General features: G+C 35.2%; 1 protein-coding gene across 5 annotated transcripts in view; it reads left to right on the top strand.

The window, feature by feature from the left end:
- The window catches only part of COL4A5 (collagen type IV alpha 5 chain), a 236,518-nt gene that overhangs the window by 150,177 nt on the left and 67,232 nt on the right, over positions 1–19,109 (top strand). For all 5 annotated transcript variants that reach the window (XM_043570931.1, XM_043570929.1, XM_043570928.1 and 2 more), the window contains exons 22-29: positions 2,991–3,083; positions 4,706–4,776; positions 5,075–5,266; positions 5,969–6,137; positions 8,579–8,671; positions 8,764–8,868; positions 9,878–9,975; positions 11,207–11,357. In XM_043570931.1, coding sequence (XP_043426866.1) covers positions 2,991–3,083; positions 4,706–4,776; positions 5,075–5,266; positions 5,969–6,137; positions 8,579–8,671; positions 8,764–8,868; positions 9,878–9,975; positions 11,207–11,357 — 972 coding nt within the window. The remainder of the gene's footprint in view (positions 1–2,990; positions 3,084–4,705; positions 4,777–5,074; positions 5,267–5,968; positions 6,138–8,578; positions 8,672–8,763; positions 8,869–9,877; positions 9,976–11,206; positions 11,358–19,109) is intronic.

Below are 19,109 nucleotides of genomic sequence, written 5' to 3' on the forward strand. Positions count from 1 at the left end.
TTTGCTCCCCTAATCCACTACTCCATAGATGCTGTTTTTGTCAAAGTCACCAGCAGTCTGTACCCTGTTAATCCAGATGTCAAATCTCAGTCTTTTTTCCCCACAATTTTTAAATACTCTCCTCACTTGGTTTTCAGTATCTTACATGTCCTGAGTTTCTTCATTCTTCATACCTCCTTGGAATATTAATAATATATATTAGATGTAGAGACAGAGATAGAATATATATATATATATATATATATATATATATATATATATATCTGTAAATGTATCTATATAATCTCCCATATAACTACCATCTAAGTCAAAAGATAGGGGTGCCTGGGTGGCTCGGTCGATTAAGCATCCAACTTCGGCTCAGGTCATGATCTCACGGTCTGTGAGTTCAAGCCCCACATCAGGCTCTGTGCTGACAGCTCAGAGCCTGGAGCCTGTTGCAGATTCTGTGTCTCCTTCTCTCTCTGACCCTCCCCCATTCATGCTCTGTCTCTTGCTGTCTCAAAAATAAATAAACATTAAAAAAATTTTTTTAAAAATCAAAATATAGAACTTTTCCAGGACTCTTGTGCCCCCTAGTCAACACTCCCAAAGGTAACCACTCTTTTATCCTATATCACACATCAGTTTGCCTAATCTTGAACTTTGTATAAATGGAATCATATAGCATGGGCTCTTTTGTGTCTGGTTCTTTTGCTCAATATTCTATCTGTAGGATATAACTATATTTTTGTTTGTAGCAATACTTTTTACTGCTCTTTGGTATTGATTGTATGAAAATATCTAAATATTTATTCTACTGTTAATGGACATTTGGTCTAGGGCTATCAGGAATAAAGCTGCTATGACCATTCTTGTACATATATTTTGTAGGACATAAGCATCCACTTCTGTTGTGTATATACCTGGGAATGGAATTGCTGGGTTTTAGGGTAGGTGCAGGGTTTTTTTCCCATAGATGTCACCAAACCATTTTTCCAGAGTGGTTTTAGTTTCCGGTTCCCTGATGACTTACTGATGCTGAGCCTCTTTTCTTATAGTTTGTATATTCTTTCTATAAAACGCCTGTCTTTTTCCTATTTTTAATTGGGTTGTTGAATGTATGTATCACAACTATCTTCCCCCATGTTGTGACTTGCTTTTTTACTCTTTTTTTTTAGTAGAAGTTATTAAAAAAAAGAAATCCAATCATTAGTATCCTCTTTTTTGGTTAGTGTTGTTTATGTTCTGTTTTAGAAATCTTTGCTTATCCCAAGGACCTGATGATATTTGGTCTAGGGCTATCAGGAATAAAGCTGCTATGAACATTCTTATACATATATTTTGTAGGACATAAGCATCCACTTCTGTTGTGTGTTTTTTTCCTAGAAGCTTTATCATTTTGACTTTTACATTTTGATCTTCGATCTGTCTTCAAGTAATTTTTGTGTATAGTTTGAAGCTGGCATCAGAGTTTATTTTTCCCCATATAGATATCCAATTGATTCAGTACTGTAATACAAAAGGCCATCATTTCTCCACTCAAATGCATTAGCACTTGTGTTGTAAATTTTATGACACTATACGTATGAGTCTGTTTGTGACCTCTCTATTTGGTTCACTGTTCTATTTGTTTCTCTTTGCACCACTGCTAGCTTAAATTATTGTAGCTTTATGGTAAGTCTTGGCTTACTTTGCATTTCCATATGTATTTTAAATTTATCTACCCAACTTTTAATTTTGGAATGCCCTCAGTATTTTAGTCCTATTTCCTCTTCTGTATTTGAACTCAGTCTCATGATTTTAAATACCACCTATTTGCCAGTGGCTTTCAGATTTGTCTCCTGTCCAGATATAAGTCTTTTCCTCTAGATTAGTACATGCAACTGTTTATTCAACATTTTGAACCAGATATCTTGATCAAGTTAAAGTCCTCATCTCTGCTACCTCCTCCCCCATAATTTTAGCACTCACATCTTCCGTTTTTTAAATGCAGGCCACACTTTTTGCTTGGGCTAAAAACCTTGGAGTCATCTCTGATTCTCTTCTTTTTTGTATTCCATATATGTTCCATGAGAAAATCCAATTGGCTCTACTTTCAGATATACCCAGAATCTAGCCAATTCTCATCATCTTCATTGCTATCACTCTAGGATGAGCTGTCATGTCTCCTAGATTATTGCAGCAGTAGCCACTTAAATGGTTGCCCTATTTTCATCACTGCACTTTGTTTCTATTCTTAATACAGCAGCCAGAGACAGACATCGTTTTAAAACTTGAGTCATACCATCTTGCTTTTCTGTTTAAATTTTTCTACTAGACTTTTATTTCACTCACAGTAAAAACCAGTCTTTATGGGGGCCTATGTGACATTTTATAATATCCACTCATTATAATCTGTAAATTGTCTGACCTGCTTCCCCTTCTTCACTGTACTCCAGCATTCTGGTCTTCTGAGTATTTCTTTTATATGCCAAACATGGCTATTCTTTCTCCCTGGAGTGCTCTGCATTCATTAGGCACATGCCAGATCCTTTAAGCTTTTTATTATATATCATCTTCTTGTTTGACCACCCAATTAAAATTGCAACCTGCCACCCATCCCTACCATGTCCAATCGCATTTACCCAGGTGTATTTTTTTCTATAAACCTAACATGTTTTGATATATATGTATATGTGTTAATAATTTATTACCTTCATTGTTTATTATCCCTTTCTACTGGTAGAATGTGAGCACCATGAAGGCATGAATTTTTGTCTGTTTTTTTTGTTTGTTTTGCCTGTTTTGTTCTGTTTTGTTTACCAGTATATCACAGACACCTAGAACAGTATTCAGCAAATAATAGGCACTTAGCAAATATTTACCAAATGAATTGATTCTAGATATAGGCTTCTCTAAACTACACTGTTGGGTAGGAATGTTGTCCCTTGGTACAAACTTCTTTAGAACCTATCAAGGTAGATGTATCCCTTTGAGTAAAATTTGTTTTTCATTATGCTTCTCTCTAGGTGACAAAGGTGATACCTGCTTCAACTGTATTGGAACTGGTATTTCAGGGCCTCCAGGTCAACCTGGTCTGCCAGGTCTTCCAGGTCCTCCAGGTAAACATTCTGCCTCAGGACAACCTTTTAAAAATATTACTTGGCTAGATTTTAGTGAGCTCATAGTTTTATAATGATGCCAGTTTCTCAATTGATAGCAACTCACTCATATCCACAAATAATTGAATATGAAATGCCTCTATCTGCTATGAAGTAGATTATTCTCTTGTTTCTAATATCTGAAGCCACCAATATCTTTTATTAAAGCATTTTGACAATATTATTCCAGGAAAAATATCTTCCCTGTTTTCCATATGGTGAGGAAAATAGCTCATATAGAGTCAGACTTCTCTCTTCCAAAAAGCTGGGGAAAAAGTTCATAATGCCTGGCCCCTGAGTATAGTTTCCAGTGGCATAGCTTCTAGTCTTCACGGATGGATCACATGTTGTCATTAAGGGATGGGGCTTCTGCGGTAGTTTGGCAACCAACTGCCAATATTCCTCTTTCTATATATAACTCTTCCTTCCCTGTTTCCAATCAAAATTATATTTGATATCCATCAGACCAACAACTCTCATTCAACTGTCTCTTGGGATATCCCAATACTATACTTTCTTGAAATTACACTTTATGTTTGTGTAAGGGCTGAGAGTAGATGCCAGATCTCTGAGCTTTCTGTCTAGTATGTCTGCCAAAGAAACCAATTTATTTAGCACTTGGAAATAGATTTTGAGCAGGTATTATAGCTGCCACTGGAAGTTAATAATCTAGGCTTGTACCTCTACTCTAGTGTTTTTCCAACTTGGGAGGACATCAGAATCACCTGGAGGGCTTGTTAAAACCAGATTGCTGGGTCCCACACCCAAAGTTTCTGATTCAGTGGATCTGGGGTAGTGGCCCAAGAATTAGCATTTCTAAACAGTACCTAAGGGATCCTGATACAGCTGATCTAGAGACCCATTTTGGGAACACTGCTTTAGTAGTATTTCCTCTAGTCTTTGAGCACCAAATGTTTCTCTTAATCCAAATTTTATGTAGTGATGAACCAAATGAAGGACTCAAAAGGAACTGGGGAAATGGTTTAGATCAGAACAAAGAAAGATATGCAGACTGTGTCCTTATCTCTTTCTCCCCTTAGCAATAAGATGGTTACAGGATGGTTACTCCTGTAACCAATTAGCAATTGGTAGCTGTGAGCTCTGAGAAGCTTTGTAGTTGGAAATACCTAAGGATACAATATCGTATGTAACATGAAAAATTAGATTCACGTAAAAGAAAGGATGATTTGCTCATTTTTTAATATTTATTTATTTTTGAGAGAGAAAGAGAGAGAGCGTGCATACAAATGGGGGAGGGGCAGAGAGGGAGACAGAGAATCCGAAGCAGGCTTCACCCTGTCAGCGCAAAGCCAGATATGGGGCTCAAACCCACAAACCATGAGATATGACCTGAGCCGAAGTCAGAAGCTCAACTGACTGAGCCACCCAGGTGCCCTCGATTTGCCCATTTTAAGAGGATAGCATAGGAAAATTAAACTGTGACTTGTTAAATGCAATTGAATGGGGTTCTTATTTTAAAATTTGATTTGCTGATTTTTATATGAGCTTTGTCAGGGGCTCAGGGTCAAATTTCACATTATTCTGTGTGTGTGTGTGTGTGTGTATGTGTGTGTGTGTATTAGGATCTCTTGGTTTCCCTGGACAGAAGGGAGAAAAAGGACATGCTGGTCCAACCGGTCCCAAAGGATTAACAGTAAGTTTTAAGTATATCATGGCACAACAACAAAAAAAGTGGAAGAAATCCAGTTACACTTTGTTTTTCACTTTCGGATATATATAATAAAAGACATTTAGTGTTTCTATTAATTTGTGTTGTTTTTTATTCCTTGAGTCTCCCTGACTCACATGCCTCACTTTGTTCATAGCTTTGTATACACTAAATGTTACTGGGTGGGTTGGTGTGATGAACTGGAGACAGAAAAGTGTTAGAAAAAAAGAAACTGATTTTTTTCTCTTCTTCTTTTCTCCTTCTTTCTTTTTTCTTCCCTTAGGGCATACCGGGAGTTCCAGGTCCTCCAGGCTTTCCTGGATCTAAAGGTGAACCTGGTGACATCCTCACTTTTCCAGGAATGAAGGGTGACAAAGGAGAGTTGGGTTCCCCTGGAGCCCCCGGGCTTCCTGGTTTACCCGGTACCCCTGGACAGGATGGACTACCAGGGCTTCCTGGCCCCAAAGGAGAACCTGTGAGTTGGTTTGATAGTCTTAGTTCTGTGATGCCAAAATGTTATTTGGGGTTGTTTCCTAGGATGGTCCTGGTGCTAAGATGAACACCCAGTTAGTGCTTAAAAGAGTGTGACTATATATAGTAATGGTACATTGTTATTGACTATGTAGTGTTTCTTTACCACTCTTTTCTCTCAATTGTTTTATAAATTCCTTCTTCTTAATCCATTACCATATTGAGTAATATTGGCTACGAATAGGTGGGCAGGAGGTTAGGATGCCTATGGGTCAATGGGAGGTTCCCCTTCTCTTATACTACAAATCTTTGTCTAGGTTTATTTGGATCTGAGAACAGAAGTCGAATTTGGTTTTATATATAGTAAGCTTAGAGATTACTGTGAGTAGATGGCCATGTGTTAGCTACACTATAAACTTCTTGACTTATTACTAGACTGTAAGCTTTATGAAGGCAAAGATTTTTGTCTATTTTTGTTCTTTGCTGTATCACCAGCCCCTGATACATAGTATGGGTTAAAAAATATATATTTGTTGAAGGAATTAATGACTAAGTGGAATGATCATACATACCATCCCATAATAACACACACTTGTACAGCTTTTAAGAACTATTTATGGCTGTATCATTTCTCCAGTTGTATTCAGTAATACCAACATACCAACCTATATCTGTATGTTTCTTTATTAAATTTTTCCCTTTTCAGGGTGGAATTGCTTTTAAGGGTGAAAGAGGCCCCCCTGGGAATCCAGGCTTGCCAGGTCTCCCAGGGAATAGGGGGCCTATGGGCCCTGTGGGTTTTGGCCCTCCAGGCCCAGTAGGTGAAAAAGGCATACAAGGTGTGGCAGGAAATCCAGGCCAGCCAGGAATACCAGGTGAGTTTACTATCATTGTTTCATTTTTAATTTGGTGCTTAAAAGCAGAAATGTATTGGGGTGCCTGGGTGGCTCAATCAATTAAGCATCCAACTTTAGCTCAGGTCCTCCTCTCTCAGTTTGTGGGTTTGAGCTCTGTGTCAGCCTCTGTGCTGACAGCTAAGAGCCCGGAGCCTGCTTCAGATTCTGTGTATCCCTCTCTCTCTCTGCCCCTCCCCTGCTCATGCTCTATCTCTCTCTCTGTCACTCAAAATAAATAAACATTTAAAAAATTTTTTTAAAGCAGAAATGTATTATCTTTTGGCCACTCTTGGCTTCCTTTCATGAGAGATGTATTTCCCTGGCCATTTATATTTGGGTTTTTCAGAGCTCCTTAGCAAGGGAGCACATTGTGTGTGTGTTTTCTAAAGAGGAGGAGGTTTCCTCTTTAAATTTCCTCTGACAGTCTTCATTGTTATTGTTGTTGTTTGTTGTTTTTAAATACATGGTACATAAAGTTTAACAAATAATTATAATGGAATTACATGTGTACCTACCACACATGTCAAAAAACAGAACATTGTCATCATCCTAGAAATGTCCATCCTTCTCTCTCTGTCCTTTCCTGATCATAATCCCCTTGCATTTCTCCTAAGGTAACCAGCGTCCTGACTTTTGCACAGTTTTCTTCCATTTGCCCCCTAGTTTTATCACCTAGATATGGATCCCTAAACAAAGTACTTTAATTATGCTTCTTTTTGAACTTCTTAATAATGGAATCCTAGGGTAAGTATTCTTTATATTAACTTTGTGTATAGCTGTAATACATTCATTTTCATTGCTGTATAGTATCCCATTGTGTGTGTGTGTGTGTGTGTGTGTGTGTGACAGTTGATTTATCCATTCTGTTGTTGATGAACATTTGGATTATTTATACTTCTGGCCTACAATGAATAATGCTTCTGTGTACATCCTTGTGTGTGTGTGTGTGTGTGTGTGTATACATACATATATGTATATTCATTCTGGTAAACATGTGCATGTACTTCTCTGAGGCTAGAGTCAGTAAACTACAGCACATGGTTCAAATCTGGCCCATTGCTTGTCATTAATGAGACTTTTATTTGAGCACGTCTGCACACATTCACTATTATCTGTGGTTGCTTTTGTATTACTACCATAGACTCAACATTTTGCAGAGTTAAGTAGTTGCTACTGAGATCGTTTGGCCCACTAGCTGGCCCTTACCAGAAAAATTTTGCCAATCCCTGGGTTAGGGTATATCTTTAAGATGAGCATTCTCAAGGCATAGAATAAATCCATCTTCAGCTCTACTAGATAATTCTAAACTATGTCCAAAGCAATTGTACCAATTTCACCAGCAGTATTGGAGATTTCTTACTCTTCTACATTCTCATAAATATGTTCTATTGTCAGACTTTTTGCATTTTTTCAGTCTGTTGAATTTGATATATCTCATGACAGTTTCATTTTACATTTCTCTGTTTACATTAAAGTTTAGCACCTTTTCATATGCTTATTGACTGTTTCAATATCCATTTGTGAAATTCCTATTCAAGTATTTTTTTTTACCATTTTTTTTCTACTGGATTGTTTCTCTTTCTTACTGATTTAGCTTTTTTTAAATTTTATTTTTATTTTTTTTAATTTTGAGAGACAAAGAGCACGAGCTGGAGTGGGGGCGGTAGAGAGGTAGACACAGAATCTGTAGCAGGCTCCAGGCTGTGAGCTGTCAGCACAGAGCCCGACAGGGGGCTTGAACTCACAAACCTCGAGATCATGACCTGAACCAAAGTTGGACACTTAACCAATTGAGCCACCCAGATGCCCCTAGGGTTTTTCAAATATATGTATTCTGTGTATTAGTTGTTTGTTATCTGTTCTGCAAAATTTTTGCTCTCTGTGGCTTGCCATTTTCACTCTCTGTATGGTGTCCTATATCAACAGAAGTCAATTTGAATGTAGTCAGATGTATCAATTTTTTCTCTCATGGTTAGTGTTTTTTATGTCATGTTGTAGAAATCCATTGTTGTCCTGAGACTATTTCAAGTCATTATTTTAATTAATGAGAAGTAGGTGTATTTGGACTTTGCACACATAAAACTTGAATGTACCATTAATTAGTCAAAAAGCATATTTCTTGTTTACTGCAGTTCAAATTTGTTAGGCTCTTTCAACCTACATTTAAAAATATTTTTATAGATGCTGTCTTCAATCCTGGAAACTCTTAAAGCTGTCATCTACTTTTTCTTTTTAGAAATTTTATACTTGTGTTTGGTATATTCCTTGAATATATGATATGTGGTTATTTTTCTTGTGGGTTTTTGTTACTGTGCATTTTAAAAAGATTATAGATACTTCTCTTTTTTTTGTTTTTAATGAAAGGAGACCTTTAGTCAAGTGAACACTTCTCATTCACATTGATTCCCTCTTGTTCTTAGGTCCTAAAGGTGATCCAGGTCAGACCATAACCCAACCCGGGAAGCCTGGTCTGCCTGGTAACCCAGGAAGAGATGGTGAAGTAGGTCTTCCAGGTATGTGAGGAATTTATTTGGTCATGTCTTTAACACTTATTGGCTTCTTTCTCTGAAAGTATCCCTTGCAAAAAACTGCTATTTCTCCATAGGTGACCCTGGACTTCCCGGCCAGCCAGGCTTGCCAGGAATACCCGGTAGCAAAGGAGAACCAGGTATCCCTGGAATTGGGCTTCCTGGACCACCTGGTCCCAAAGGTATGTAGGACTGGGCAGCAGGCAGGCTATTTTAACTGGTCAGTATTACATTATTCTTTGATATAATTTCCTCAACAAGTAAAATATATTAATTGTACCTCTTTTCTATGTACCATAAGTAATGTAAATGAAAAGTCACAGCAGGTATGCACTATAATTTTCTTGTCTTTATCTAAAACAGTATAGACAAGAAAATATCTAAATCATATATATACAAAAATTATATATAAGCTTTAAAAATTACAGAATTATTGTCTTTTGTGTTCACCATTGTATTTTCAGGGCTAGAAAAGTTCCTGGCACATAGTAAGCACTCAGTAGATAATTGGTTGAATGAATGGGCTGTATTAAGCAGAAAACATATTTATTACACATATGTATCCAAGTAATGTTTTATCCTAATCATGTTTTCTTGATTTACTGAAATTTTTTAGGGCTGTTGTTTCAGTTCTGCTTTATTCCTCACAGAATTTATTTTCATGAATGACAAGCATGCACATTGGTCTGAGAACGGTCTTTAAACATGTCCTTACTCATTTATTCTAAGTGACTTTGAAAGAGATTTGGCTTTATGTGTATATATGTGTGTAATATTTGTAATTGTTTTTAGCTCATTTCCAGAATTATATGGTAGGCCTTTTAGCATACTATATCCAAATATAAGCAGAATAAAAGTTTTTCTGCATTTTTGTGTGGTAGTCATTCTTTACGTTTAGTTCTATCTCATTAGTAATACCTGTCATTTTACTTTAGAAGAATATATCTTCCACACAAATTAGCTCTGTATGAAAATGGTAGGACCATAAGGTGATTGAGAAGGAATATCAGATATTTGTAAGGCTTGATTCTGAGTAGTCATCTAGAATGTCATTGTAGTTTTAACATCTCACTGTAGTCACTAAGCATGATTAGACAGGGTAAAAGCATGGGTTTGGGAGTTTGGATATCTTTCTTAAAGTGTCTTCTCTTTGGAGATTAAAAAATTAAAAAATGACTCATCATTTCACAGGTTTTCCTGGAATTCCAGGACCTCCAGGAGCACCTGGGACACCTGGAAGAATTGGTCTAGAAGGCCCTTCTGGGCCACCAGGCTTTCCAGGACCAAAGGTCTGGGACATTTAATTTATTCTTTCCCCTTTTCCTATTTCTCCTGTTAGCCTTAGCTCTCTATTTGGATATAGTCATTATTATCCCAAGTCTTCACTATATAAATAAAGTTAGCTGATTATATTTTAATTTAAAAATATTTAACCCAAAACATTCTTTAATAGTCCAGGAGGTAATATTTAAAGCAAACAAAAAGTGTCTGTTTTAGAGTGACAGGTTATTTGATGAGATGAGATTAGATGAGAGAATACAATCCAGCTCCCTCTGTACTTCTCTATAGTATGACCATACCATTTCATCTCTATCCATGCCTATGTGATGATTGGTTGAATATCATGTCAGGAACTTCCCATACTGTTTCCCAGTCACAATTCCATCCCACAGACATAATGCAAGCCACTGCTATTAGCGTAGTAATATAATAATAATAATAATAATAATAATAACAACAACTGTTTGAGTTATTTTCCATTCTTTTTATTATTATTTCTCAGCCAATCTAAAATTTTCCTTAGTCAGCCTTCAGCAAACTACTATGGTGTATAATTACCCTGACTGTTCCTGAATTTTCTTTTATTTAATTAGTTTAAACTTTTTGTGTTTTCATCATTACTATTTTTTCCATGGGAAGAACAATTGACCATAACCCCAGCTCTAATGAGAAACCTCTTCTCTATTGTTTAATTGTTCTTATTTTATTATGTACCTCTCAAATGAACACAAAAGTAAAAAGAGTGATACAATGAACATTCATATATCCACTTTTCATTTTCCAAATTATCAGGATTTTATCATATTTACTTCATCTATTCTTTTTTTTGACAAAGTATTTTAACTCACATCTCAAAATCGTGTTGTTTCACCTATAAATACTTCAGTATTCATCTCTAAGTAAATGGACATTTCAAAAAAACCCACAATGTCATCATCATACTTAGTCAAATTTAAAATAATTATCTAATAGTCTGTAATCCCATTTCTTCACTTGAGTTCTTTAATCTCATTCTCTCTTTATCTTTCTTGTCCTGAAACCAAATCATTTTATTTCTCATCCTTTTGGATGGTCTCTCCAATACACCAATTATTTTTCATTTAATTGTCCTACTCCCTCCCCCCCATAGGGAAAAATGGTATTACCTTGTATTTTCTGCTTTAAATTCTCCATGGTAAACAATAAACACCAAGAAAATCATGGGAGTTTTTGTTGTGTTTTCTCATGTGTGTGCTTAAGGGAGAACCAGGACTTGGGCTACCTGGGCCACCTGGGCCCCCAGGACTACCAGGTTTCAAAGGAACACTTGGTCCAAAAGGGGATCGTGGTTTCCCAGGACCTCCAGGTCCTCCAGGGCGTGCTGGCTTGGATGGGCTTCCTGGACCAAAAGGTATAGAAGTTATTATTACTTTTCAATTTGTGTTTAACTTTTATAGAAATTGAAACTTTTGGGAAAGTTTATGGGTGATAAATCCAATTAGCTGAAAGCCTATGCTACCACTCTGTCACTGCTCTTTTTCATCTACCATTGGTGTTTTGGCATTTTATTTCATTGAATAGGTGATACAATCATATATGTATAAAAGTGGCACTGAGAAGTCTTCCTTTTACCCCATCTCCATCCACTCTGTTTTACCCATCCCATATGTAGCCATTTTGAGTTATTTATCCTTCTAGTGTTCCTTCATACAAATACAAGCCAGTAAGAATATATATTTTTCTACCTTTCTCAAAAGGTAGACCTTTTGACTTTTTGCACGTTACTTATTTTACTTAATTTTATAACCTAGAGATCGCCTCATGTCATTGCATCGAGATCTTGATTTTTAAGAAATAGCCATCTAGTATTGAATTGCTTGGATATACCACAATTTATTCTACCAGTTGCTAGTCACTAGATTGGGTTTTTGGCAATCTTTTCTTATTAGAAATAATATCACAGTGAATTGTCTTGCATACATGTTATTTTATTATATGTGTACAGGTGTAATAGTAGAAGAGACTAATGAAAATAGATTTTCCGAATTAAAGGCTAAATGCATCTCTAGATATTGTCAGATTCTTCTCCATGTGCACCGTATCAGCAGTGTATGAGTGTAGTTGTTTCTCCACAGCCTTGGTAAGTGAGTATATTGACAAACTCTTTAATTTTTGCAAATTTGATAGAAGTAGTTATCAGTATAGTTTTCTAAATGTTTTATTGTGAAAATTTTCAAACACACAGGAAATTAAAACAACGGTTCAGTGAAAACTCCTATATCCACCATCAAGATTCTACAATTAACATTTTATCTCTGCCAACATTTTATGTTTTTAAAATTTCATATAAACAGCAAAGTAGGAAAAAATTTTTAGTGACTGCTATATATGCATTATTGATATTCTATCATCAACATTTTACTATACATGATTTGTCACATATTAATCCATCCCTTTATCCATTAACTTATTTTTTTATTGCATTTCAAAGTAAATTTTACAATTTAGGGAGTGCGCTTCTCCCTAAATAGTTTAGCATGTGTATTATAATTACAATTCTATGGTTGCTAATCTTTTTGACATACAATTCACATTAAATGAGATGCACATATCTTAAGGAGATATTTGCTGGATTTTGACAAATGCATATACCTGAGTAACCAAACCCTTATCAAAATATAATCCCAGAAATTTCCCTTTTGCCCCTTTCCTCACTCCCTACACCAGTATCCACAGTGACAACTATACTGTAATGGTTTTTCTTCATTGTAAATTAATTCTACCTGTTGTAGAACTCCGTATGGAATAGCACAGTGGGTATCTTCTTTGTAAGGCTTCTTTCACTCTGAATATTGTTTTTGAGATCTATTTATGTTGTGTTTGGTGAGAGTTTTTATTTTTATTTTTTTTATTATGAAGCATTTAATTGTACAAATATACCAAAGTTTGTTTATCCATTCTGTGTTGATGGACACCTGGACTGTGTCAAGTTTTTGACTATTATGAGTGGATCTGTTAAGAACGTTCTTTTATAAGTCTTTTTTGTGGATTTGTGCTTTAATTTTTCTTTGGGAGAATACCTAAGAGTAGAATTGTTGGGTCATAAGGTAGGTATATGTTAGTTGTATGAGAAGCTACTAGACCTTTTTCCAAAACAATTGTACCATTTTAAACTCACATCAATATGGTATGAAAGTTTTAATTTTTCCACATTCTATCCAACATTTAGTGTTATCAGTCTTTTTAATTTTGAGTTTTGGTAGGTGTGTTGGTAACATATTTTGGTTTTAGTTTGCATCTCCCTGATGACTAATGAGGTTGAGCTCTTTTACATGTACTGGTGGATTATTTACACATTCAGGTATTTTCCTCATTTTAAAATATGGGTTGTTTCTATTTATATGTTAAATTGGAAGTGATCTTTATATATTCTGCATACTGCTCCTTTGTTCAATATATGTTTATGAGTATTTTATCCTGATCTGGTTTGCCTATCCATTTTTATAAGTGTATTTTAATGAATAAAAGTTTTAGTTTTATTGATGTTTCATTTATCTATTTTTATATAATTATTATTTTCTGTGTTTTGTCTAAGAAACCTTTCCTTTCCCAAAGTTTCAAAGATATTCTGTTTTATTTTATAAATTTTATAATTTTAGCTTTTATGTTTAAGACTATCATTCATTCCAGATAATTTTATTCAACATCATTTGTTCAAAATATTTCCCTTCCCATTGGATTACTTTGATATCTGTGTCAAAAATCAGATGGCTATATATGTGTAGGTCTGTTTTGTGCTGTTAATTCTACTTATCTATTTTACTATCCTTAAGTCATTACCAACTGTTTCGATTACAGTAGCTTTATAATAGACTTGATGTCAGGTAATGTAATCCTCCAATTTGTTCTTTTTAAAAAATTTCTTTGAATATACTAGATCCTTTGCCTTTACTCTCAGGGTAGTTTAAATTTGTATGTCCATTATTATGAATAAAATTGAACATCTTTTCATATGCTTAAGGGTCATACATACTTTTCCTGTGAACTGCTCATGTACTTTGCTTATTTCTCCATTGATTTCCTCTACCCACTTGATTCTGATTTCCCTAATTATATACAGAAATAGAATTAGCCTAAATGGTTTGGCAATTGCTTTTTCCTTACTGGTTTGCAAGGAATGGGGCTCTCCTGGTCAATATTTTGGCCTCCAGAGAATAATCTGGGCAACTCTATACTCCCGAAACATGTTGGATTACTTACCATTAAAGCAATATGACGGCACAGCCCAATTTATCCAGCCTATATTCTACCAGAAAAAGCCCCAAACTAGCCCAATACTAATTCTTCTCAGATAAAGCTCTTTTAAAAATACCTATCTGTGTTCAAGTAAACAGTTCTGGCCACCTGTAAACTGTAACACTCAAAGTTACACATAGTGTTCCCCACCAATTATCTACCCTAGCTGAGACATGTGATTCCAAAAATTGCAGATAGAGACATTCCAAATGATAAGCTATGTGGCAGTCTCCATATGGGATTTACTCACTCATGATACTTTTGTTTATTAAAATATCCTTGAGACGGGTTAGGAAGAAATGGGTTGAAGACTATTTTAAGCATCAGTGTCTTAAGAGGCATTTATTTTCCTAATCTTTGAAAGTAAATATAGGATCCCCATATCCTAATAAGAATCATTCTGAAATATTAAAACTCCAGTACAGTTCCTATGTTGCTAGAAGAAAAAGAAGTTGGGATTTTCTGCCATATAATTCTTTCATTCCTCAAACATTATATTCTTATTCTGTGCCAGATACTATTTGAGTCACTAGAAACACAAAAGCATATAGTCTCCTCTGTGACTACTATAAGAAAATCTACATGGTATCACTGTGATAGTGCTTATTTTATCTGGAACCTTTATGAATATGTATTGCTAATGTTTTGGGTCAGCAAACCACTGTCAGAATTCAATAAGCAAATCATAATAAAAGTTCACCTATCAGACACACTTATACCAGTAGTTGGGTATTAGAACCTAGCAATCTCTTTTAATAGGAGATTTGCACTTTCAAAGCAAAATGGTAACCAATAATAAATTAATTAGGCTAATACCCATCAGGAAAGAACTATATAAGGATGAAAATGTGCTTAAGACTCAACATTAGAAAAAGAAAGACTCAGCATTAGAATCATCTTAAAAAGGTAAAAAAAGATGACTGGAAACATTCAGTTTGCCTCATATGTTACTTTTGTTCAGGGCTTCATCCAAGATGCCTTGGGAGGCTTCATAAGGGAGGTGACACTTGAGCTGTATCCTTAGGAAAGGATGTTCCAGGTAGCAAGAATAACATCCAAAAGTATTGTAACAAATAGAACGGTATAGAAATGGAAATATTGAAATAAATAAAAATAAAATGTAATTTGCAAAAAATATATATCCTATTTAGAAATTGATAAAATAAGGTATGCCTAATGTATTTGTGAAAGAAATTAAAACTATCATTAACAAACTTGAAAAAAGGTAAAATTAACTGGTTGATAAATCATATGTGTGCATGGGAAGGCTCAGTGATGTCAACTTTTTCCAAATTGTCTAAATATAATGCATTTTCAATGAGAATTCAAATAGGACTTTTTTGGAAGCATTTGACATAACTGATTCTGAAACTTAACATTTACCAAACATTTACTAAAATATATTACAATATAATTGTAATTATACCATTGTGAACCAGTGCTGGAACAGACCAGTAGACCAATATGATAGAAAGAGTTAAGAAACATGTATATACGGAACACATACATACACACATACTTATGTATATATAACAACTTGATATATCACAGAAATGTCTTCAGTCAGTAGGGAAAGAATAGATTCTTTAAAGTTGGTATTGAGCAAGTGCTCTCAACTAAATAAATTTCTGATACACAGTATGTTAAAAAAAAGAATGAAATAATAATTATGAAAAGTACAATTTTCAAAGGATGAGAAATGTGGAAGACAGAAAAAGATTTCTGTGGCACCTTAAGATCATACAATTTTGGCAGCTCTTGTTAATAAAGAGAATACAAAATTACAAATAGAAAATTGGGATACTGTAATGCCCAACATCAGGTGGTCTTCAGTCCAGCTAGGCTTGTCATACTCATTCAACTACCATAGACCATACTTTGCATCAGCTTCATGTAGAAGAATACAAGGATAGGATGTACAGTGTTCTAAGCAGAGCAGTGTTAGGAGTTTCCCTTGAGCATAACTCCTCAACATTAACATTTATAGAACATTCCACCCCACAAGAGCAGGAAACACATTCTTTTAAAGTGCACATGGTGGGCACCAGGGTGGCTCAGTTGGTTAAATGTCTTACTCTGGTTGTGGCTCAGGTCATGATCTCAATGGTTCGTGGGTTTGAGCCCCATGTCGGGCTTCATGCTGACAGTGCAGAGCCTGCTTAGGATTATCTCTCTCCTCTCTCTGCCCCTCTTCTGCTCGCATGCTCTTTCTCTCTCTCTCTCTCTCTCTCAAATTAAATAGATAAATTAAAAGAAATAAAGTGCACCTGTAAAATTCATCATGATCAATGATAATCTAGGCCTTAAAACAAACTTTGGAAAATTCAAAATAGTGAAATCATGTAGTATAGTCTTTTACCATACTGTGTTTAACAAGAAATCAGTAATAGAAAGCTATCTGGGAAAATCTTGACATATTTGGAAAATAACCAAAACTCTTTTAAATACCTCATAAATCAAAAGGGAAATCACTGTGAAAACTAGAAAGTATTTTAATTTAATAAAAATGAAAATAAAACATATCAAATTCAGAGGAATCAGGTAAAGAAGGAATTAAAAGAAAATTTATGTGTGAAAAACTTTTATTAGATAAAAAGAACAACTTTTCACCTTAAGAAATTAGACAAGGAAAGTAAAATAAAAAGACAATCAGAAGATAGAGCAAAATAACAGTAAGAGCAGATATCAGTGAAATTGAACACTGAAAAACAATAGAAAAATTCTGTGATACCAAATGACTTTCTTTGAAAAGATTAATAAAATGGATATACCTCTAGCCAGGCCAGCCAAGAAAAGAAAAAAGAAGAGACACGTGTTACCAGTATTAGTAATGAAAGAGGGGGCATCATTGTAGACCCTACAGACATTAAAAGAATAATAGGGGCATATGACAGACAACTGTATGCTCATAAATTTGACAGCTTACATGAGAAGGTTTAGTTTCTTAAAATATACAAACTACTGAAGCTCACTGAAGAAGAAATGGATAATACAATATTTATTAAAGAAATTTAGTTTGTAATTAAAATCCTACCAACAAACTACAGATCCAGATGGCATCGTTGGTAAATTCAAACAAACATTTAAAGAAACAGTAACACTAGTTCCACACAATCTCTCTCCAAAAATAGAAGTGGATAGATTGTTTCCCAACAATTGTATGAGGTCAGCATTACCCTGAAATCAAAAACCATCAAAGACATCATAAGAAAAGAAAGTTGTAGACCAATATCCCTCTGGAACATATATATATATATAAAGTCTCAGGAAAATATTAGCAGATCTAATCCAACAATATATAAAAAAGATTATATTCTACAACCAAGTAAGATTTATCCTCAGAATACAAGGCTGATTAGAAAATCAGTGTAATTTGGGGTGCCTGGGTGCTCATTCAGTGAAGCATCTGACTTAGCTCAGGTCATGATCTCACAGTTCGTGAGTTCGAGCCCCACGTCGGGCTCTGTGCTGATAGCTCAGAGCCTGGAGTCTGCTTCGGATCTGTGTCTCCCTCTCTCTCTGCCCCTCCTCTGCTTGCACTCTGTCTCTCATTCAAAAATAAGTAAACATTAAAAAATTTAAAAAATCAGTGTAATTTGCTTCATCAACAGTCTAAAGAAAAAACACAATATTATCATCTTAATAGATGCTGAAAATTATTTGGCAGAATTCAACATTCATTCTGCAAAGGTTGCTCTCACAAAATTAGAAATAAAAGAGAGCTTCCTTAGCATGATAAAGAACATTTACAAGAAACTTGATCCATTATATTTAGTGGTGAAAGACGGATTTTACCTGAAGATATGGAACAGCATGAAGATGTCCTTTCATACCACTCTTTTTCATTATCATACTGTAAGTCCTATAAAGCAATGAAATGCTATCAGGCAAGAAATACAAATAATATGGTGACAGATGATAGCTACACTTGTGGTGAACATAGCATAATATAGATACTTGTTGAATCATTGTGTTGTACACCTGAAACTAGTGTAACGTGTGTCAACTATGCTCAAGTAAAAAAAAATCTCATCATTTGAAAGACCTAAATGTGAGACAAGAAACCATCAAAATCCTAGAGGAGAACACAAGCAGCAACCTCTTTGACCTAAGCTGGACCAAATTTTTATTAGACATGTCGCCAAAGGCAAGGGAAACAAAAGCAAACATGAACTATTGGGACTTCGTCAAGATAAAAAGCTTCTGCACAGTGAAGGAAACAATCAACAAAACTAGAAAGCAGCCTACGGAATGGGAGAAGGTATTAACAAATGACATATCTGATATCTGATAAAAGGTTAGTACCCCAAATCTATAAAGAACTAGAAAACTCAACACCCAAAAACAAACAACCCAGTTAAGAAATGGGCAGAAGGCACAAATAGACACATTTCCATAGAAGACATCCAGCTGACTAACAGACACATTAAAAGATGCTCAACATCACTCATCATCAGGGAAATACAATCAAAAAAAGATGAGATACCACCTCACGCCATCAGAATGACTAATATTAACAATACAAGAAATAGCAGGTGTTGGTGAGGATGTGGAGAAAGGAAAACCTTCTTGCACTGCTGGTGGAAATACAAATTGGTGCAGCCACTTTGGAGAACAGTGTGGAGTTTACTCAGAAAACTAAAAATAGAACTGTCCTATCATCCAGCAATTGCACTAATAGGTATTTACCCAAAGGATATAAAAATACAGATTCAAATGGGTACATGTACCCCAATATTTATTGCAGCATTATCAATAATAGCCAAACTATGGAGAGAGCCCAAATGTCCATTGACTGATGAATGGATAAAGAAGATGTTGTGTGTACACACACACACACACACATGCACGCACACACACAGTGGAA

Source organism: Prionailurus bengalensis, chromosome X (genome assembly GCF_016509475.1).
Source record: "Prionailurus bengalensis isolate Pbe53 chromosome X, Fcat_Pben_1.1_paternal_pri, whole genome shotgun sequence".
In the NCBI taxonomy this organism is placed as follows: Eukaryota; Metazoa; Chordata; class Mammalia; order Carnivora; family Felidae; genus Prionailurus; species Prionailurus bengalensis.